This window comes from Panulirus ornatus, chromosome 30 (genome assembly GCF_036320965.1).
Source record: "Panulirus ornatus isolate Po-2019 chromosome 30, ASM3632096v1, whole genome shotgun sequence".
Classification (NCBI taxonomy): Eukaryota; Metazoa; Arthropoda; class Malacostraca; order Decapoda; family Palinuridae; genus Panulirus; species Panulirus ornatus.
Window position 1 is genome coordinate 23,764,477 of NC_092253.1, and position 21,244 is coordinate 23,785,720.

At 43.3% G+C, this 21,244-nt stretch overlaps 1 protein-coding gene across 1 annotated transcript; it reads left to right on the forward strand.

Annotated features, from left to right (window-relative positions):
- The first annotated feature begins 1,141 nt into the window (after positions 1-1,141).
- LOC139758493 (uncharacterized) lies at positions 1,142-10,194 on the forward strand. The gene is made up of 4 exons (XM_071679984.1): positions 1,142-1,189; positions 6,506-6,693; positions 7,730-7,914; positions 9,672-10,194. The coding sequence occupies exons 2-3, from the start codon at positions 6,546-6,548 to the stop codon at positions 7,912-7,914; spliced, it is 333 nt and encodes a 110-aa protein (XP_071536085.1). The 5' UTR covers positions 1,142-1,189; positions 6,506-6,545; the 3' UTR covers positions 9,672-10,194.
- Positions 10,195-21,244: the final 11,050 nt, after the last annotated feature.

Here is a 21,244-nt window from a genome sequence, read left to right on the forward strand (position 1 = left end):
AAGTTGATGGCCGTCTGGGGCCTCGACGAAGGGGAAAGAAAATGGCAGTCGTAAGATCTAAGCAGACCACAAGTGATGACACGGTGAGGGTAGGTAACTCCAAGCCGAGATAACGGAACCTCTGGCCACTACACAGCCATCCAGATCTTATAACATAAACATTACCTACAGCATAAACACACATGTTCCTAACAATATACATACATACATACATACATATATATATATATATATATATATATATATATATATATATATATATATATATATATATATATATATATATATATATATATATATATATATATGATACTTTGTCGCTGTCTTCCGCTTTAGCGTGGTAACGCAAGGAAACAGACGAAAGAATGGCCCAACCCACCCACATACACATACATAAACGTCCACACACGCACATATATATATCTACACATTTCAACGTATACATACATATTCATACTTACAGCCTTCATCCATTCGCGTTGACACCCCGCCACACACGAAATGGCAACCTCCTCCAATCCCCGCGCGCGCGCGCGAGGTAGCGCTAGGAAAGAAACTTGTTAGAGATGTCGAGAATAGAGATAGTGGATCAGTGGAAACAATTGAGTGAGGCGGGCGTGAATGTAGACTTAAACAGGAGTTCAAAACGTCTTATGATGGTAGCGAGAGGTCAAGTGATAGGATCCACTACCAGAGAAGAAACTCCGTCCTCCGTACTGCGCAAGTAGGGGATCACAAATCAGTAGTTATGATCTTAACGGGCAAATGCGCATATAAACCTGTTCACACGCATCAATGGCTTGTACGACGGAACCTCCCGTTTGAGAAAATGAGGTCATTAAGCTCTTCCTTGAGATTATGGGTCAAGTGGATTCAGGTCAAGACACACACTGTTTCCTGAAGTGTGCCAGAGTTGCAAATCGAACACCTTCTTTTCAAGAGATGAACCGACCATTTCCGGCAGTGTATATATCATGGTCTTATATTTACCAATGCTGTCGTCCGTACACTCAGACACTGTGGGTAGAAACAGTGTCTATTTCCCAGCTGGATATTCGAAGTGGAAAAAAAAAAATGCATACCAACAAACCGAAAGATGGAGGCGGTTATATAAGATGGTGCTCCCTGGCACCTCCCTCACTCACCTGGTGGCTACAGCGGGCGTCGCTCACCTCCCTGCACGGTCAAGGTAAGGTGCTGGTATCCCCGGCAAACACTGCCAGACTTGTCATCATCGAAGCTGTGTACTGAAGGTGTTCTTTGTGCCATGGGAGTCGTCACGTCGACTTTATCATCATCATCATCACCGTCTGATAGAATTAGTTCAGTAATATTGTCCAAACCTATTCTCCTTAGTTTTCTTCTTCTTTTCTTCTTTTTCTGCTTCTTCTTTTCCTGCTTCTTCTTCTTGATATTATTACTATTATTATCATTATCATCATCATGATTATCATAATTATCATCATCATGATTATTATAATTATCATCGTTATCATTACCATTATCATTATCATCATTATCATTAGTGGTATGAGTTATCACAATCACTATGGCAGACCACTAAAATCCTCCTTCCTTGCTTCCCTTCCGAACTCGTATGAAACGTACAATATGATCGTCAGTTCTGGTCAGGAGTAAGCTTACCTGGATGTAGGAGTTAGTTCCCCCTCAGCACAGGTCTTCAATGGCAATTTCTCTGAGAATCCTACCCAGAACTTCCTCCTTAAGGCTCCTGCATCCCAGGGCTGCGCTACTTCCAGCAGCAGGAAAATGCGCCTTACTTTTTGGGGTGAGATGTTCTTTGAGGAGGCTCTCCTCCAGGTGGCATGGCTTCGCCTAAAGATGGAACTTTTCACTCGCGGTGTAACCTTTTGCAGGCGGAGCCCGGTAACACTTGCAGAACAAATTGCAGGAGTATTTATTGAACACGACTCAAGTAATGGTCCAAGAAGTGGCAAATTACGTTCGTTGTAGAGAAAGGTGAAAAGAAAGAAAACGCAAAGTACCTGTCTTCCTTTCCATAAAAAATATATATGACAGGCATAATGCCAGACCCGAACACCGTCAACCCGAACACTCCAAACCAGCATCACTTGTTTACCATTGGCATCTTAGCCATGCCTCTTCCTTGTATATCACCTGGCTGTTCTACGTCTTCTATCTCATTCTCGTATCTCCCCTGACGATGTGATCATTACACGAAAGTGCACTTGGGAACTTGTGTTTCATTTTTCTAGTGGATATATATATATATATATATATATATATATATATATATATATATATATACATATATATATATATATATATATGTATATATATATATTTTTTTTTTTTTTTTTTTTGCTTTGTCGCTGTCTCCCGCGTTTGCGAGGTAGCGCAAGGAAACAGACGAAAGAAATGGCCCAACCCACCCCCATACACATGTATATACATACATCCACACACGCAAATATACATACCTTACGCAGCTTTCCATGCTTTACCCCAGACGCTTCACATGCCCTGATTCAATCCACTGACAGCACGTCAACCCCGGTATACCACATCGCTCCAATTCACTCTATTCCTTGCCCTCCTTTCACCCTCCTGCATGTTCAGGCCCCGATCACACAAAATCTTTTTCACTCCATCTTTCCACCTCCAATTTGGTCTCCCACTTCTCCTCGTTCCCTCCACCTCCGACACATATATCCTCTTGGTCAATCTTTCCTCACTCATTCTCTCCATGTGCCCAAACCATTTCAAAACACCCTCTTCTGCTCTCTCAGCCACGCTCTTTTTATTTCCACACATCTCTCTTACCCTTACGTTACTTGCTCGATCAAACCACCTCACACCACACATTGTCCTCAAACATCTCATTTCCAGCACATCCATCCTCCTGCGCACAACTCTATCCATAGCCCACGCCTCGCAACCATACAACATTGTTGGAACCACTATTCCTTCAAACATACCCATTTTTGCTTTCCGAGATAACGTTCTCGACTTCCACACATTCTTCAAGGCTTCCAGAATTTTCGCCCCCTCCCCCACCCTATGATCCACTTCCGGTTCCATGGTTCCATCCGCTGCCAGATCCACTCCCAGATATCTAAAACACTTTACTTCCTCCAGTTTTTCTCCATTCAAACTTACCTCCCAATTGACTTGACCCTCAACCCTACTGTACCTAATAACCTTGCTCTTATTCACATTTACTCTTAACTTTCTTCTTTCACACACATTACCAAACTCAGTCACCAGCTTCTGCAGTTTCTCACATGAATCAGCCACCAGCGCTGTATCATCAGCGAACAACAACTGACTCACTTCCCAAGCTCTCTCATCCCCAACAGACTTCATACTTGCCCCTCTTTCCAAAACTCTTGCATTTACCTCCCTAACAACCCCATCCATAAACAAATTAAACAACCATGGAGACATCACACACCCCTGCCGCAAACCTACATTCACTGAGAACCAATCACTTTCCTCTCTTCCTACACGTACACATGCCTTACATCCTCGATAAAAACTTTTCACTGCTTCTAACAACTTGCCTCCCACACCATATATTCTTAATACCTTCCACAGAGCATCTCTATCAACTCTATCATATATATATATATATATATATATATATATATATATATATATATATATATATATATATATATATATATATATATACATATATATATATATCATATATATATATATACATATATATATATATATATATATATATATATATATATATATATATATATATATATATATATATATATATGTGTGTGTGTGTGTGTGTGTGTGTGTGTGTGTGTGTGTAGCGAAGACTGGAATGCTGTTGCAAAAAAGAAGATGAGAGACTAGCGGTGCCTCACACACACACACACACACACACACACACACATGGACAGGTTTACCGCTATGGCTAAGCTGGTGCGGGTCCTTCCTGCTCACCTTGTTCCACTCCGTCTTGAGTCTTGCAGCTTGTGACCAGCAATGTAGGTAGTAGGTCAGGACTAGTACTCGCGAACCCGGAGTCTCTGTTCTTGTACGTAGATATGGTTGTCTTGTCCTACTCTTGATGTACGTACTAAGTCCTGACATTCAGGTAGTGTCATTGATAACCAGTGACGCTGTGCGTGCATATATATCCAGTGATGGGGCGGGTCTCTGGGGTTGTGGTGAGGAACGTCTTGGTGGGGCGCGCCTCTGGGGTTGTTGCTGGCTGGTGAAGTTGCCAGTTGGTCACCAGACTGTGGTGGGTATTGTTGTTTAGCCAATTTGATCGCATAGTCATGGTTATTTTTCGTAGAGTTGCGACAGGATTGCAAGGTGCTACCAGCACACACCTGGCCTACTGTGCGAGGCCTCCTTGCCAGGCATAGTGTCAGTGATAGCTGCTGAGGGCCTTCAGAACCTGGAAAATAAACCAAAATAGACTCAGTTCGTAAACAAATTCCTTATATTCGGTAACGGTTTCCAGTCTGGGAGTCGTTGCCTCGCGGGAGGGTCGTCCTCGGCAATTTCAGGTTGGCCTTAGAGAAGGCCATGATACCTGCCATTGAGAACGATGCCAAGATCAAGTTCGAGGCTTTCGCTGTTGTAGCTCCCCAGACTCGTGTGGCCTGGTCGTCCCTCACTCCCTCCTACCACCTGTATGAACCACCCTACCGTCGTTGCTAGGCTCCGAACTTTCCTCCACTTCGAGACACTATTCACGCAACAGGCTGCCTCTGACATCATCACACTAGGCCCTAATATCCTACGGCTAGTCAGGGACGACAAACATCTTGGTCTCTCCTCCGACTGAGGTTACCAGGCGCCCCGCCACCACACCTCAGGAACGTCTGAACCATCTCCACTCTACCCTACGCTCACCTACGCCTCTCCCAGCCTTGGTCCTCCACACTAACAGCTAGACAGAGGGACTAGCTGGAAAGAGTGCGTGGTGAATCATCGTGGACCCATCTGACACCACGGACCAAGAAGCCGTCCGTCATCTCGCTGAACCCTCGCCCACCAACACCGGCAGCTCACACACAGCAGCTTGGCGATCAACCGCTGACACATCCCCGTTGCAAAGACCTCCTCCTCCTCCCTCCTCCAACGCCCCACCTCCAGTTACCGCCGTTCGTCACCATAGTCGACTTGTACAGACGGATATAAGAACAGTCCTACACCTACCACTGTTTACGTCGTAAACGATCCATGAACAAGCGCATGGTTAAGCAAGTAAACAGCTCATTTGTTTCTTAGGCCGTTTGGTCTGTCAACAACTATATTACAGTCAAGCACAGTCAAGATTCATGATGTTCACGTAGTTATCATCATTTGCATGCGACATAATCCATAGCATTTACTCTGTAGTCCTTCCTGAATACCTGTCATCCTGGCTACGTAAGTGTACCTTACTCATGGGCTTATCCAGAGCGTGGAAGTACCTCAACCCAGCTTGAACTTGATCTTTGGTATGACCAGATCACTTGTGGCACTCACGACATCCCAGCTCTGTAATGTCTTTAACACCTCAACTGTATTCTTTCAGTATAATGGTTAGGGAAATTCAACTAGCCATTATTCATTCATTCATTTATCAGTTTTATTCATCGGTTCATAATTCTTGTATACATGTATGTATGTTTCATCTTTCGCAATGCATGAAGTATATTACTACGCTGGTGGATTGTCGGCACCTGTTATAACTCATGAAATATACTGTGTTGTCATGGGTTCAGTAGGTGGGATGAGTGGGGCAACCCACCTTACGCCAGAAAACGTTGTCGGGGCTTCAGTGGGTGACCCACCTGCACAGTCACTGTCGCTAGTGGCTCAGTGGGTGACCTACCTACATAGTCACTGTCGCCAGTGGTTAAGTGGGTGACCAAATCGTTAACAGGAGGAAGTGATTGTCACCCTAAGTGACCAATGACGGTTTGAACAAGTTGTCTTAGCAATAATGGGAGGTCGTTTTCATTCACAAGATACTGTATTATTCACTACATCGACAACGAATGTTGTATAAGTTGTATCGTCATGAATGTTGTGGTGGACGTTTCACAGACCACTGTATTGGCTACGTGCATTCATCATATCACCCACAAGAACTGTATCAGTTCATGATATTGTACATGGGTACCGTATCACTCGCTGTATCGGCTGTAATCACTGTATCGATCATCAGCAAGCGAAGTTTCGACTGTATTTTGGTGAGTGATGCTGATTTGCATGGTGTAAACATTTCGATGATGAAGCAAAAGCAATAACATAATCAAACACTGCTAATCCTTCATTGCTATATTCCAGTACGTGTTTAATGATCCTAAAATAACCGATCAAAGCCAAATATTCTCTTGCTTGTTAGGATTTGCCGTTCACTCCTTCCCTATACCTGTTCATCTTTTTTTTTTTCAGAATATTCTGCTTTACCTCATTTTGATGGAGTTAATAAATATATGAGAGAGAGAGAATATGTTGGGAATATTGTCACAAGTTATCGTTTTTTCCCCTTCAGTTTGCGTTCAACGAGATATTGTTTTGATTTCCTGAGTACAATGGGTCGAGTAGTTCTCCTGACGGCCACTCTGATGGTGATGGCGCTGGCTGCATCTGCCGGAGTTCCTAGATTCTTCTTGCCTTGGAGCTACGGATATGAGGATTTAAGACTTTGGAGCTACGGTTCTGAAGACGTGCAACATCCAGGTAAGGCTGTTGTGCTCCATACTTTTCTCACTGAACGTAGAATGTAAGGGAGGTGTTTCTGGCGCTTTCTCTCGGTAAACACCTTCGGAAGGACGGAGCTGTTTGAATTCCTTCGCATCATTGTGGGTGTAATTTTTCTATGATTATATTTTTTTCCCACATTATATATCCACTGATATCTTATCTCTCCTCCAAACTGCCTTTGTATCATGCGAGTCATCCATCTCGCAGCAACATACTCTAAAGTATATGTGTAATACGCACATACGTACCTGTACTACCTACTTATACTGAACCCCATGTCTGTATATACTATTGCTTCCAATCCTCTCAGAGGTATCTTATCCACCTCCATTTGTAGACTTATAAACCCTGATCCCATATCTCACTCATACGCCTCTGCTCTCCTGACTTATCTCCCTCGCAAACAGACCACAATTCATTTATAAACTCTCATATATTTTTGTTTCTGCCCAAGAATCTTATTCACCTTCCATCCCTTTCTAAACATATGATATATACATTTTCGTTTAATCAGGTCACTTGTAACTAACTGTAAGGTGTCAGATATAATGGATAATCACTTTTGAATGATCATTAACACATAAATCACTTGCGACGATAAATGTATATATAACCGGAAAAAAGAGAAAGAAAAATAAGTTGGATTGTGAACCTTGATTTACTTTTGACTGTGATTACATTTTGTGATTACTAATTGTGTGTAACTGAATAAAGGAAGTTTTATACCTATGTCTCCCCATACAAGATAATTTTCCGAGATTAGCTGTCGAGGTTAAACATCCAATCCAGTCTGAGCATAGCTGCTGTTCAACAGACTTGATTGGATATTTTCTAATCAAGTCTGTTCAACAGGAGCTTCTGAACGATATAAACCAACAACTCTCTGGTGATATTGATCATTTCCCCTTCAAAGAACCCTTCAAATTCTCTTCTAAATGAGGAATGATGGAGAGTAATATGCGGCTCATGTACTCAGGTCTGCCTGGCTGACTGTGTATGTCTCCCCGTGCAGGATACTGTGACTTTCTCTGCACTTTGCACGTACAACAGCTAGTGTGTGGCACAGACGGTGTTACCTACGTAAACCTGTGTTTCCTTCACCTCGCTGCCTGCCGTGTGAACTCCTCCATTGCATTTGATCACTGGGGCGAATGCTTAGGGGCCAGCGGTGACCAGCCTGGCCACAAAGCCCTCTAGGTAAGTCTTGGATGGACACTAATGCCACGCTGTTATTGAGGGACATACACGCCTCCATGCATACACACGCGACCATGCACACACACACGCAACCATGCACACACACGCGACCATGCATACACACGCGACCATACACACACACGCAACCATGCACACACACGCGACCATGCACACACACACACGCACACCTCCTGTACCCTATCCATGGCTTCATTAACCACTATCATAATAAGAGATTCGTAAAATCATCTAAAATCTTTTAACTGCGAGTTTATTTAGGGGAAGTAATTACGATCAAATCCAAATTGCTCCTTCGCACCTTGACGATCAAACACGCACTGGCGTACTGGTTCAGTTGTTTTTAAGTCTGGTGCGACAGAAGACAGACCATCTGTTCCAGGCATGTCGTGAGAGGCGACCTACAGACGAGAGAGAGAGAGAGAGAGAGAGAGAGAGAGAGAGAGAGAGAGAGAGAGAGAGAGAGAGAGAGAGAGAGGAGGAGGTATTTTTTTTCCCCCTCGAAGGCTTAGAACCAAGAGTGTGAATGTTACTGGCTGTCACCAGATGGACAGAGATGGGAGAGACAGTAGCCCTGGCTAATGAGAGAGAGAGAGAGAGAGAGAGAGAGAGAGAGAGAGAGAGAGAGAGAGAGAGAGAGAGAGAGAGAGAGAGAGAGAATGTCACCGCTCTGGCGCTGGGCAAAACAGAGATCCAGGCCTCGGGACTGTTCTGGGAGGTCAGGTCGAGGAAGGAAGGTCAGCAAGAGGACAAGGACGAAAGAAAGGGTTGGGGGTGGGGGGAGAGAGAGAGAGAGAGAGAGAGAGAGAGAGAGAGAGAGAGAGAGAGAGAGAGAGAGAGAGAGAGAGAAGGTAGTCGTATTGAAGACGAGTACACTGTGTAGTTAGGTTAAGGGTTGTGAAGGGAGAAAGTTATGATGATCTGTGTGTTAGAATGGAACGCTTTCCCTTACCTACAAGCCTGGATGATTGTCAGTGCCCACGGCCCTGGTGATCTGAGGCCAGAGGTGGGGGAGGGAACTGGTCGTTATGGGTATAGTTAAGAGAGGTGATGGTCTCTTCTGTGGCTGAAGATAGTGGAAAACCTCTCGTGTCATTTAGGGTCATACCCTGTATGTTGATGATCTATGAAGGTCCTTGCCGTCATGACCTAACTTAACCCCCAAGATACACACTCCCCCTCAGTCTCTACCTCTCCCCCCCCCAGTGCAGAGGCCCCAGGCAGTCCCTCGACACTTGACCCACCCAGTTTGACCCAACTTGACCCCGCGACCTAAGCCTGAGCTTCAAGGAAACGATGAACTATATTAAGATATTGTGTAGGTTATCGCTCTTATCCTTCTTATCTATAACACTCCATGGCCCAGTCCTCTGTTCTTAACGCTACCTCGCTAACGCGGGAAATGGCGAATAGTTTGAATATATATATATATATATATATATATATATATATATATATATATATATATATATATATGTATGTACATACTGTGTTGTATCATCTTCAAGCACTCTGACTGAAGATGGCTAGTTTTTATGTGCCCAAAACATGAAACTGAAGATAAAACATTTAACTTCCACTTTATCAAAGAACAAAAACAAGAAGAACAAGAACAAGAACAACAACAACAACAACATCAACAACAACAACAACCATTCAGTGTTAAATATACATTGCCCCAAAACAAATAGTGTATAAACATGTGTATCTATAATGCCTTCGTCTTTTCTCTTATATAGATTTAGAAGTTAGAAGACTGTGGTGCGAGACAGACGTCTATAGCCACAATATGTCATCATTCCACCTCTGTCTGGTTCACTGGCTTATCCACCGTCCACTCCACACATTGTGCATCCACATTGGGCCGACTACCACTTCCTGGCTGGCCCAGTTAGTTACCAAGACTCATGATGGATATATATATATATATATATATATATATATATATATATATATATATATATATATATATATATATATATATATAAGCGTTAACGGCTTCCGCTTACATGCAGTTTTGACCAAGCGACAAAATCTACCTTCGACCTCCCTCTTCAATGAGGTCCATCCTTTCCCAGCTCCTGATTGTAGCGCAGTCTTCTAGCTCAAGGAACCCCGTGTTCGGTCGTGTAGATGTAAATCGTGTGTGTATCATCTATGTTAATGTTTCTGTCAACCTTAATGTAAGAAATATATTTATCATCGCCGTTTATTGGTAAATGTATTTATTTATTTATGCCGCCGGAATAAACTATATTTTTATGAGTATATTTCTTACCCGATCTAGATCTGCGAGTATGAGCACAAAGGTTTTTTTCTGAGAGGTCTCATGTATGGAGGATAGATTATGAAGTGAGTAAGTACGGTTAGACACCTGTAACGTATGGTTACGCTCAAACACTTGTAACACAAGACTACATCTAGATATTTGTAACACTGGAGAGTAATCAAACACTTGTAGTGCTTGGCAACGCTGAAACACTTGTAGTGCTTGGTAACGCTGAAACACTTGTAGCGCTTGGCAACGCTGAAACACTTGCAGTGCTTGTTAACTCTATTTCTTTAATCTGTTTTAATTATATGAAGTTTCTTGCTTAAAGTTATGCTATAACTTCTACCAGTTCTATCTTTGTATATATCGAAGAACTGTTCAATACCGTCATCAATGAACTGTTTTTGAAAACTAAAGGGTTTTGTTCGCGTTGCGTCTTACTCTTCTCTCTTCCACAGTGGACAAATGTATAGCTCTTAACCTCTCACTATAACTCATCTGTCTTGATTCTGGCATCATCTTTGTTGTCCATCTTAGGGGAGTGTTTGGTGACCAAACCTGAGAGCATATTCTACTTATGTCCAAAGGCTGATATACGAACAGCTTGTTAAGCACATCTTTAACTATGTAATTAAAGTCGATTTTCCAAATTCGTTGGCATACAGACTTTCTAGTATATTTCGAATGACACGTTCATCTCTATATAAAGTCTACTGAGGACTTGCGCATGCGCAGGCCCTCTCAACACCCCACTTGGCTAACGGAGTGCGGTCATAAGGACTCTAATCTGCGGTAGTAGCTTAGGAGAAACGACCTTAAGCTAATCGGTGGTTTTGAGGAAACGCTGCCCTCACCGAACCGTCTCGGTAGCCTGGGTTCGATTCTCGGACATAGAGAGAAAAATCACTCGCTGTGTTGGCCAATAGTATACTCCTTTTTTACTCCAAAGGTTTTCATAGTTTCCCTGCTTCTGATTGTAGCGCAGTCTTCGAACTGCAACTGCTCATGGATAAGGGGTTTTAGGTTTTTAGTATATTCCCTCTAAGGCTCAGTTCTCTGTTCTTAACGCTACCTCGCTAACGCGGGTGATGGAGGATACATACACACACACACACACACACACATATATATATATATATATATATATATATATATATATATATATATATATATATATATATATATATATTTTTTTTTTTTTTTCATACTATTCGCCATTTCCCGCAATAGCGAGGTAGCGCCAAGAACAGAGGACTGGGCATTTGAGGGAACACCCTCATCCGGCCCCCCCCTCCGTTCCCTCCCTTGGAAAATTAAAATAAAAAAATGAGAGGGGAGGATTTCCAGCCCCCCGCTCCCTTCCCTTTTAGTCGCCTTCTACGACATGCAGGGAATATATATATATATATATATATATATATATATATATATATATATATATATATATATATATATATATATATATATATATATATATATGTGTGTGTGTGTGTGTGTGTGCGTGTGTGTGTGTGTGTGTGTGTGTGTGTGTGTGTGTGTGTGCGTGTGTGTGTGGTTCACAGTTTGGAGAGCCGTCTCGCTTTATAAGGTAGTGATCATAAATTCAGTTACCGAGTGAAAGGTTCAGTTCTCTGACGTCTCTGAAGTAGGAAAACGTGAAGAGGAATTTTCCTAGAGTCAACGACACCTGCCCTAAACGGGTTTCTCCCGCCCGTCTCCTGAACTCTTGCGTGACCCGAGGTTAATTTGCATTATTAGTGAAAGAGAAGAGAGAGGCATTTGGACGATTTTTGCAGGGAAAAAATGCAAATGAGTGGGAGAGTATAAAAGAAAGAGACAGGAGGTCAAGAGAAAGGTGCAAGAGGTGAAAAAGAGGGCAAAGGAGAGTTGGGGTGAGAGAGTATCATTAAATTTTAGGGAGAATAAAAAGATGTTCTGGAAGGAGGTAGATAAAGTGCGTAAGACAAGGGAGCAAATGGGAACTTCAGTGAAGAGGGCTATTGGGGAGGTGATAACAAGTAGTGGTGATGTGAGAAGGAGATGGAGTGAGTATTTTGAAGGTTTGTTGAATGTGTTTGATGATAGAGTGGCAGATATAGGGTGTTTTGGTCGAGGTGGTGTGCAAAGTGAGAGGGTTAGGGAAAATGATTTGGTAAACAGATAAGAGGTAGTAAAAGCTTTGCGGATGATGAAAGCCGGCAAGGCAGCAGGTTTACATGGTATTGCAGCGGAATTTATTAAAAAAGGGGGTGACTGTATTGTTGACTGGTTGGTAAGATTATTTAATGTATGTATGAATCATGGTGAGGTGCCTGAGGATTGGCGGAATGCGTGCATAGTGCCATTGCATAAAGGCAAAGGGGATAAGAGTGAGTGCCCAAATTACAGAGGTATAAGTTTGTTGAGTATTCCTGGTAAATTATATGGGAGGGTATTGATTGAAAGGGTGAAGGCATGTACAGAGCATCAGATTGGGGAAGAGCAGTGTGGTTTCAGAAGTGGTAGAGGATGTGTGGATCAGGTGTTTGCTTTGAAGAATGTATGTGAGAAATACTTAGAAAAGCAAATGGATTTGTATGTAGCATTTATGGATCTGGAGAAGGCATATGATAGAGTTGATATAGATGCTCTGTGGAAGGTACTAAGAATATATGGTGTGGGAGGCAAGTTGTTAGAAGCAGTGAAAAGTTTTTATCGAGGATGTAAGGCATGTGTACACGTAGGAAGAGAGGAAAGTGATTGGTTCCCAGTGAATGTAGGTTTGCGGCAGGGGTGTGTGATGTCTCCATGGTTGTTTAATTTGTTTATGGACGGGGTTGTTAGGGAGGTGAATGCAAGAGTTTTGGAAAGAGGGGCAAGTATGCAGTCTGTTGGGGGTGAGAGAGCTTGGGAAGTGAGTCAGTTGTTGTTCGCTGATGATACAGCGCTGGTGACTGATTCATGTGAGAAACTGCAGAAGCCGGTGACTGAGTTTGGTAAAGTGTGTGAAAGAAGAAAGTTAAGAGTAAATGTGAATAAGAGCAAGGTTATTAGATACAGTAGGGTTGAGGGTCAAGTCAATTGGGAGGTGAGTTTGAATGGAGAAAAACTGGAGGAAGTGAAGTGTTTTAGATATCTGGGAGTGGATCTGGTAGCGGATGGAACCATGGAAGCGGAAGTGAATCATAGAGTGGGGGAGGGGGCGAAAATCCTGGAAGCCTTGAAGAATGTGTGGAAGTCGAGAGCATTATCTCGGAAAGCAAAAATGGGTATGTTTGAAGGAATAGTGGTTCCAACAATGTTGTATGGTTGCGAGGCGTGGGCTATGGATAGAGTAGTGCGCAGGAGGGTGGATGTGCTGGAAATGAGATGTTTGAGGACAATGTGTGGTGTGAGGTGGTTTGATCGAGTAAGTAACGTAAGGGTAAGAGAGATGTGTGGAAATAAGAAGAGCGTGGTTGAGAGAGCAGAAGAAGGTGTTTTGAAATGGTTTGGGCACATGGAGAAAATGAGTGAGGAAAGATTGACCAAGAGGATATATGTGTCAGAGGTGGAGGGAACGAGGAGAAGTGGGACACCAAATTGGAGGTGGAAAGATGGAGTGAAAAAGATTTTGAGTGATCGGGGCCTGAACATGCAGGAGAGTGAAAGGCGGGCAAGGAATAGAGTGAATTGGATCGATGTGGTGTACCGGGGTCGACGTGCTGTCAATGGACTGAATCAGGGCAAGTGAAGCGTCTGGGGTAAACCATGGAAAGTTGTGTGGGGCCTGGATGTGGAAAGGGAGCTGTGGTTTCGGGCATTATTGCATGACAGCTAGAGACTGAGTGTGAACGAATGGGGCCTTTGTTGTCTTTTCCTAGCGCTACCTCGCACACATGAGGGGGGAGGGGGATGTTATTCCATGTGTGACGAGGTGGCGATGGGAATGAATAAAGGCAGACAGTGTGAATTGTGTGCATGTGTACATATGTATATGTCTGTGTGTCTATATATATGTGTACATTGAGATGTATGGGTATGTACATTTGCGTGTGGGGACGTGTATGTATATACATGTGTATGGGGGTGGGTTGGGCCATTTCTTTCGTCTGTTTCCTTGCGCTACCTCGCAAACGCGGGAGACAGCGACAAAGCAAAATAGATAAATAAATAAATAATATATATATATATATATATATATATATATATATATATATATATATATATATATATATATATATATATATATGAAAGGGAAGTCGCACTTCAGTAGGCGTTCATACAATCTTATTCAACATATGATTTTTCTATACATATGGCACGACATGTTTCGCAGAGACAGACCACCTCATCATCAGGTGTCAGTACTTAGCAAAGTTATCTAAATCCCAACATCATACTTGAACTCCGCCGTCCAACACCACTCTGTACAGACCAACCACTGTCCTGGCCCCTGTCCATAAAAACTTTCATTGACTTAGTTAAGTTTTGTGTTTCTAATAATATTTTCCAAGGTGATGAAATGAATTTTTATTGACAGAAATCTGGTCATGCCATGGGGAACCCTCTTGGTCCAATCCTTAGTAATTTATCTATGGAATATTTTGAGACTGAAATTTTAACTTCAGTCAATGATTGTCCGAAAGTCTGGTTTAGATACATGGATGATGTGTGGTCCTTGTGGCCATCCTCCCAAGATTGTGATGTTTTCTTTAATGAATTGAATAACATCCACCCCAACATCAAATCCAAGATGGAATAAGAAAAAGAAGGCAAACTTGATGTGTTGATAAATAGAGAATCTGATCATTTGTCTTATTAAATCTACAGGAAGCCTATCAATTCTGAGAGCTATATTCATTTCTGAGTACATAATTATTATGTAAAAATGTCTGTAGTTATGTCTATGTTTTTAAGAGCACTACGGGTACGTGATCCCATAGGCCTGGTAGACGAATGTAGTCATATAAGACGTATCTTTAGGCAGCTATATTATCCTAATTGGTTTATGAACAAATTTACTGGAAAGCTAGGAAGACATTTTATGTTTCTTGTAAAAAAATGTGACAAATAAGGATAAGTCTAAATGTTTAGTGTTGCCCTGTTCGCCCAACGTAGCTAATTTAAGATACGTTCTAAAAAACAATGCTTCTAATGGTGCTTCCCAGTATAATAACACCGTCAGCAAGACCTTAATGAATAATAGGTCAAATCATGCAACAATTGGGAGTGTTTACGCCGTCAAATGCAAGGCATGTAAATATATTTATGTAGGCCAGACTGGTAAGACTGTAACGGAGAGGTGTTATTGGCACCGTCATGCAGTACGCAGGGATGACCACAAAAATGCGATCGTTAAACATTGTCATGAAAATGATCACCCTGGCCATAGGTCTTGAAAATCCCGTTATTCTATACCCCTCTGATGATTATGTCACACGTAACGTTATGAATCTGTCTTAATTGTGAATACCAAGAACTTTAGTGTATCCCCAGCCCATTTTAAAGCCCATCCTAGCATTAACCAGATCATCATAAGAGAATTTACAAACCATGAAAACAAAAAAAAAAAGTTGTTCAAGACACACCCAGCTACCCAGGTAAACCCCCGCCACGTGACCCCCTTAATCACTCTCCCTTATAACGGTTACTGCTAGACAGTGATTCGTGTTGGACGGCGGGATTTAAGTGTGATTTTGGGATTGAAGTAACTTTGTTAAGTACTGTGGCACCTGATGAGGTGGATTGTCTCCACGAAGCATGTCGTGCCACATGCATAGAAAAATTACATGTTAAATAAGATTGTATGAACTACTGAAATGCGATTTCACCTCCATATATATATATATATATATATATATATATATATATATATATATATATATTATTTTTTCTTTTTATTATACTTTGTCGCTGTCTCCCGCGTTTGCGAGGTAGCGCAAGGAAACAGACGAAAGAAATGGCCCAACCCCCCCCCATACACATGTATATACATACGTCCACACACGCAAATATACATACCTACACAGCTTTCCATGGTTTACCCCAGACGCTTCACATGCCTTGATTCAATCCACTGACAGCACGTCAACCCCGGTATACCACATCGCTCCAATTCACTCTATTCCTTGCCCTCTTTTCACCCTCCTGCATGTTCAGGCCCCGATCACACAAAATCTTTTTCACTCCATCTTTCCACCTCCAATTTGGTCTCCCTCTTCTCCTCGTTCCCTCCACCTCCGACACATATATCCTCTTGGTCAATCTTTCCTCACTCATTCTCTCCATGTGCCCAAACCACTTCAAAACACCCGTCTTCTGCTCTCTCAACCACGCTCTTTTTATTTCCACACATCTCTCTTACCCTTACGTTACTCACTCGATCAAACCACCTCACACCACACATTGTCCTCAAACATCTCATTTCCAGCACATCCATCCTCCTGCGCACAACTCTATCCATAGCCCACGCCTCGCAACCATACAACATTGTTGGAACCACTATTCCTTCAAACATACCCATTTTTGCTTTCCGAGATAATGTTCTCGACTTCCACACATTCTTCAAGGCCCCAGAATTTTCGCCCCCTCCCCCTCCCTATGATCCACTTCCGCTTCCATGGTTCCATCCGCTGCCAGATCCACTCCCTGATATCTAAAACACTTCACTTCCTCCAGTTTTTCTCCATTCAAACTCACCTCCCAATTGACTTGACCCTCAACCCTACTGTACCTAATAACCTTGCTCTTATTCACATTTACTCTTAACTTTCTTCTTCCACACACTTTACCAAACTCAGTCACCAGCTTCTGCAGTTTCTCACATGAATCAGCCACCAGCGCTGTATCATCAGCGAACAACAACTGACTCACTTCCCAAGCTCTCTCATCCCCAACAGACTTCATACTTGCCCCTCTTTCCAAAACTCTTGCATTTACCTCCCTAACAACCCCATCCATAAACAAATTAAACAACCATGGAGACATCACACACCCCTGCCGCAAACCCACATTCACTGAGAACCAATCACTTTCCTCTCTTCCTACACGTACACACATGCCTTACATCCTCGATAAAAACTTTTCACTGCTTCTAACAACTTTCCTCCCACACCATATATTCTTAATACCTTCCACAGAGCATCTCTATCAACTCTATCATATGCCTTCTCCAGATCCATAAATGCTACATACAAATCCATTTGCTTTTCTAAGTATTTCTCACATACATTCTTCAAAGCAAACACCTGATCCACACATCCTCTACCACTTCTGAAACCACACTGCTCTTCCCCAATCTGATGCTCTGTACATGCCTTCACCCTCTCAATCAATACCCTCACATATAATTTACCAGGAATACTCAACAAACTTATACCTCTGTAATATACATGATGTTTAATGTTATGTAGCCCTGAGTACACTGCTTGTGCTGTGGGTGCCATGCATAAGGAATAGCTTCTTCTACTGTTGGTTCTTAACTGTGTGATGATCGGTGGCTAAGAGTTGACTACATGGGCTTTGGTGCTATACATCATGTATGACTGCTTGATACGTACGTGTTATTCATCGTAGATGATTGCTTGGAATGTATGCATCAGGGTTGCTTGCAGTGTCTGTCTGGAGTATACATACGTGGGACGAGTTGACGGGTCTCTTTTCCTATACACTGTTCCTCATCAGGCTCGATTGCTTGCAATGTACGTGTTATGTATCAGGCTCGATTGCTTGCAATGTACGTGTCACGCACCAGGGTATATTGCTTGCAATGTACGTGTTATGTATCAGGCTCGATTGCTTACAATGTACGTGTCACGCACCAGGGTATATTGCTTGCAATGTACGTGTCATGCATGAAGATAGACTATTTGCATTGTTTGTTTCTGTCTATCACGTCAATACCTGACACTCTATGTAACTGCATTATTGTTCGTACTGTATGTATTGTGTATTTGATCACCTATACTGTATTTTCCAGTAACGCACCACCCTCCATCCCCCCCTCCTAAGTCCTTTAACTATCAAACAAGGTAACGAGGCTGTCATCATCTTACTTACTCCTCACCGTAAATTCCCCCCCCCCCACCCTCGTCATGGGATATTAAAGGGCGTGTATGTGTGTGTGTGTGTGTGTGTGTGTGTGTGTGTGTGTCACGAATAAACAATGATTGCATCTCCATCGCACTTTTTGTTATTTCCCCTGAGCTCCCACACCTGGTGTGTGTGTGTGTGAGAGAGAGAAAACGTATTTCCTAACGGAATATACCTTTTTCTTTTTCCTTAGTGCTCCTCCTGCCGCCCGTTTTCTTCTCTTCCTCTTGCTGGCGTCTGTGCTCAGCAGGATCGCGCCCTCTGTGAGGCATCTCTGAAGAGGTTGTTCTGTAGTGACTCCCCTGCCAGACCCCAGCCCTAGACTCCCGTATGGTGGACACTACTTCTGCTTGACCAATTTCCATACGTGTGTGAAGATGTCCAGGCCACTGGGTTCCATGTATGGTACACGTACTATACCAGTGTGGCCCCATGTATGATACACGTAAGAAACCAGTGTGGCTCTGTGTATGATACACGTAAGAGACTAGTGTGGCCCATGTATGGTACACGTTACAGGCCATTGTGGCACTATGTATGATACATCTTACAGGCCATTGTGGCCCTATGTATGATACACCTTACAGGCCATTGTGGCCCTATGTATGATACACGCTACAGACCAGTGTGAGTTTGCGTGTTGTGAGGTGTTGTGTGTGAGATGAAGATGATGTAGGTTTGTGGACTGAACGTTGAACAGTGAGCGAGAGTGTACGTTCGTACGGTGTTCAACTCCATCTACAGGACCTTATCCTGATTTCCTGGTGCGTGTGTGTGTGTGTGGATGTTACAGGGGTTGGGTACAGTGTGTAGTGTTGGCCACAGACTTGATCTAAGGGTGACATGCTCTGACAGACTGAACCTGACCTGAAATGAACTTTGCAACCGGCCGTCTGACCTCTGACCTGAGCTGGTGTGTCATTTCTGAAGTTGAAGTGTCATTTGACCTCTGACCTGCGCTGGTGTCAATTCTGCAGTGCCATTTGACCTCTGACCAGAGATGGGGTGTCACTTCTGGGCATTTCATCGTATGTATGTATGTATCTTCATCCATCTTCTCCCCTTCCCCCCTCTGACCTTTCCCATCCTACTCTCTCTTCTCCATAAACACAGCAACATCCAGGCAATTACACTACGTAAATGCGCTGTGAAGTTGCAGCAGTGAACAGCATAATTGCCTCGTAACTGGGAAACATTTAGCACCGAACACCAACCATGGGTAATAAAAATGGAAGCCCGTCGGTGTGGAAGGAGAGAGAGAGAGAGAGAAGTGCCCAGGTTATCCGTCCAAAGCTTTTGCCTGTTCTCATTGGGTGAGGTGAGGATAGAAGATGGACCTCCCTCCTCCGGGGCACCTTCCTCTCCCTCCTCCGTGGCACCTTCCTCTCCCTCCTCCGTGGCACCTTCCTCTCCCTCCTCCGTGGTACCTTCCTCTCCCTCCTCCGTGGCACCTTCCTCTCCCTCCTCCGTGGCACCTTCCTCTCCCTCCTCCGTGGCACCTTCCTCTCCCTCCTCCGTGGCACCTTCCTCTCCCTCCTCCGTGGCACCTTCCTCTCCCTCCTCCGTGGCACCTTCCTCTCCCTCCTCCGTGGCACCTTCCTCTCCCTCCTCCGTGGCACCTTCCTCTCCCTCCTCCGTGGCACCTTCCTCTCCCTCCGTCGGCATTTCAGCACCTGAAGCAGGTGCTTCAGTGGTGTCGTTTGAGCTCTTGTTGACACTCGACTGAGGCCTCGTTAGTCGCCTGATTCCATACTAACAGACGTTTGCCTTGATTTCCTCCACGATCAGGTTTCATCTTAGATCTCGATAGCTACTTGGCCTCTCCACTGTCCTCGTGTGTAAGGTCCTTATCTCTCATGCTGCGAGGCCATCCCTGTCTGTTCTCTTTCGTCTCATTGCAGTTCAAAAGGTTTGGTTCGAGTGTGTGAGGAAGCCTCTCGACTCACTAACACAGTGAGTTCGAGTTAAGGATGAACTTACACGAAAAAAAAACGCCTTTGTTTTACCTTCTTTTTTTTTAAACGCACTACATTAAATGTCTCTAGCTTATTCACAGCCATCTCCACCTTCGCACAGGAACACGACGCTATTGTACGTGATCAACACTGTGTTCTTGAGCATATCCATCGCTCTGACCACCTCATCTTTCTATATACCTACCTCCTCTGTGACCTGCTTCTCCTCCTCTTGTCTTCAAGTAACACTCAATCATCTTGACCAACTTCTAACACGTCATACCCGCCACACCAGCCTTAAAGATTCGCCGCCATGCGTCTTTCCGATCCTTTCTTCACATCACATATCCACCCCAGCGCCTTCACTCTTCAGGTCTGTTCTCCAGTGATGCCATAGAACATAAGATAACCCTCTTCTTGAACATAAGATGACTCTTATCAAATTGACCAAACGTGACCTGGGAAAAGACCTAAGGTTTCCCAGCAGCACAACAGTGTTTGAGGACAAGTACTTCATTATGCAAACATCTTCTCCACTCAGCACTTTAGTTTTTCCAACTATGTATCACTCTCAGTGGATGTCTAGTTCTTTCCTCCTCCCTTTGCTGTAGAGTTTAGTTTCCCGATTGTCACTCTCACTGATCGTCACTACCACCCAGTACCTTACAACTCCCATCTTCTTACTTCACAATTACGGTTTTCACAGCGTCATCTGTGGAATGGGAGTATTAACCCATCAGAGATGGTGGGTCAAAACACACTTAACCAGCTAACTTATCTCGTTCTATCTTTCGACCAATTATAAAAAAAAAAACGATAATAAATGAACTAGTTTTCAGTTATTTTTCACGTGGCTTCCATCACGAAAATAAGATAAAATGATCTTTTATCAGGTAACCTCATTACGGACCAGTGGGTCTTCTGTTATCTGTTTGTCCCATATCCCTGTTTATCTACGGTCGCCGGAAAAAGGGAAACAGGCCGTGTGGACAAGGCAGTAATCAAGAGATAATCACCAGGCTTCAATATGCTC

What these genes read in the sequence shown, in the direction of transcription:
- LOC139758493 (XM_071679984.1), top strand. Translation starts at nt 6,546, where the DNA reads ATGGGTCGAGTAGTTCTCCTGACGGCCACTCTGATGGTGATGGCGCTG. An exon ending in TGAAGACGTGCAACATCCAG is followed by an intron (nt 6,694 to 7,729) that starts GTAAGGCTGTTG and finishes CTCCCCGTGCAG; the next exon opens with GATACTGTGACTTTCTCTGC.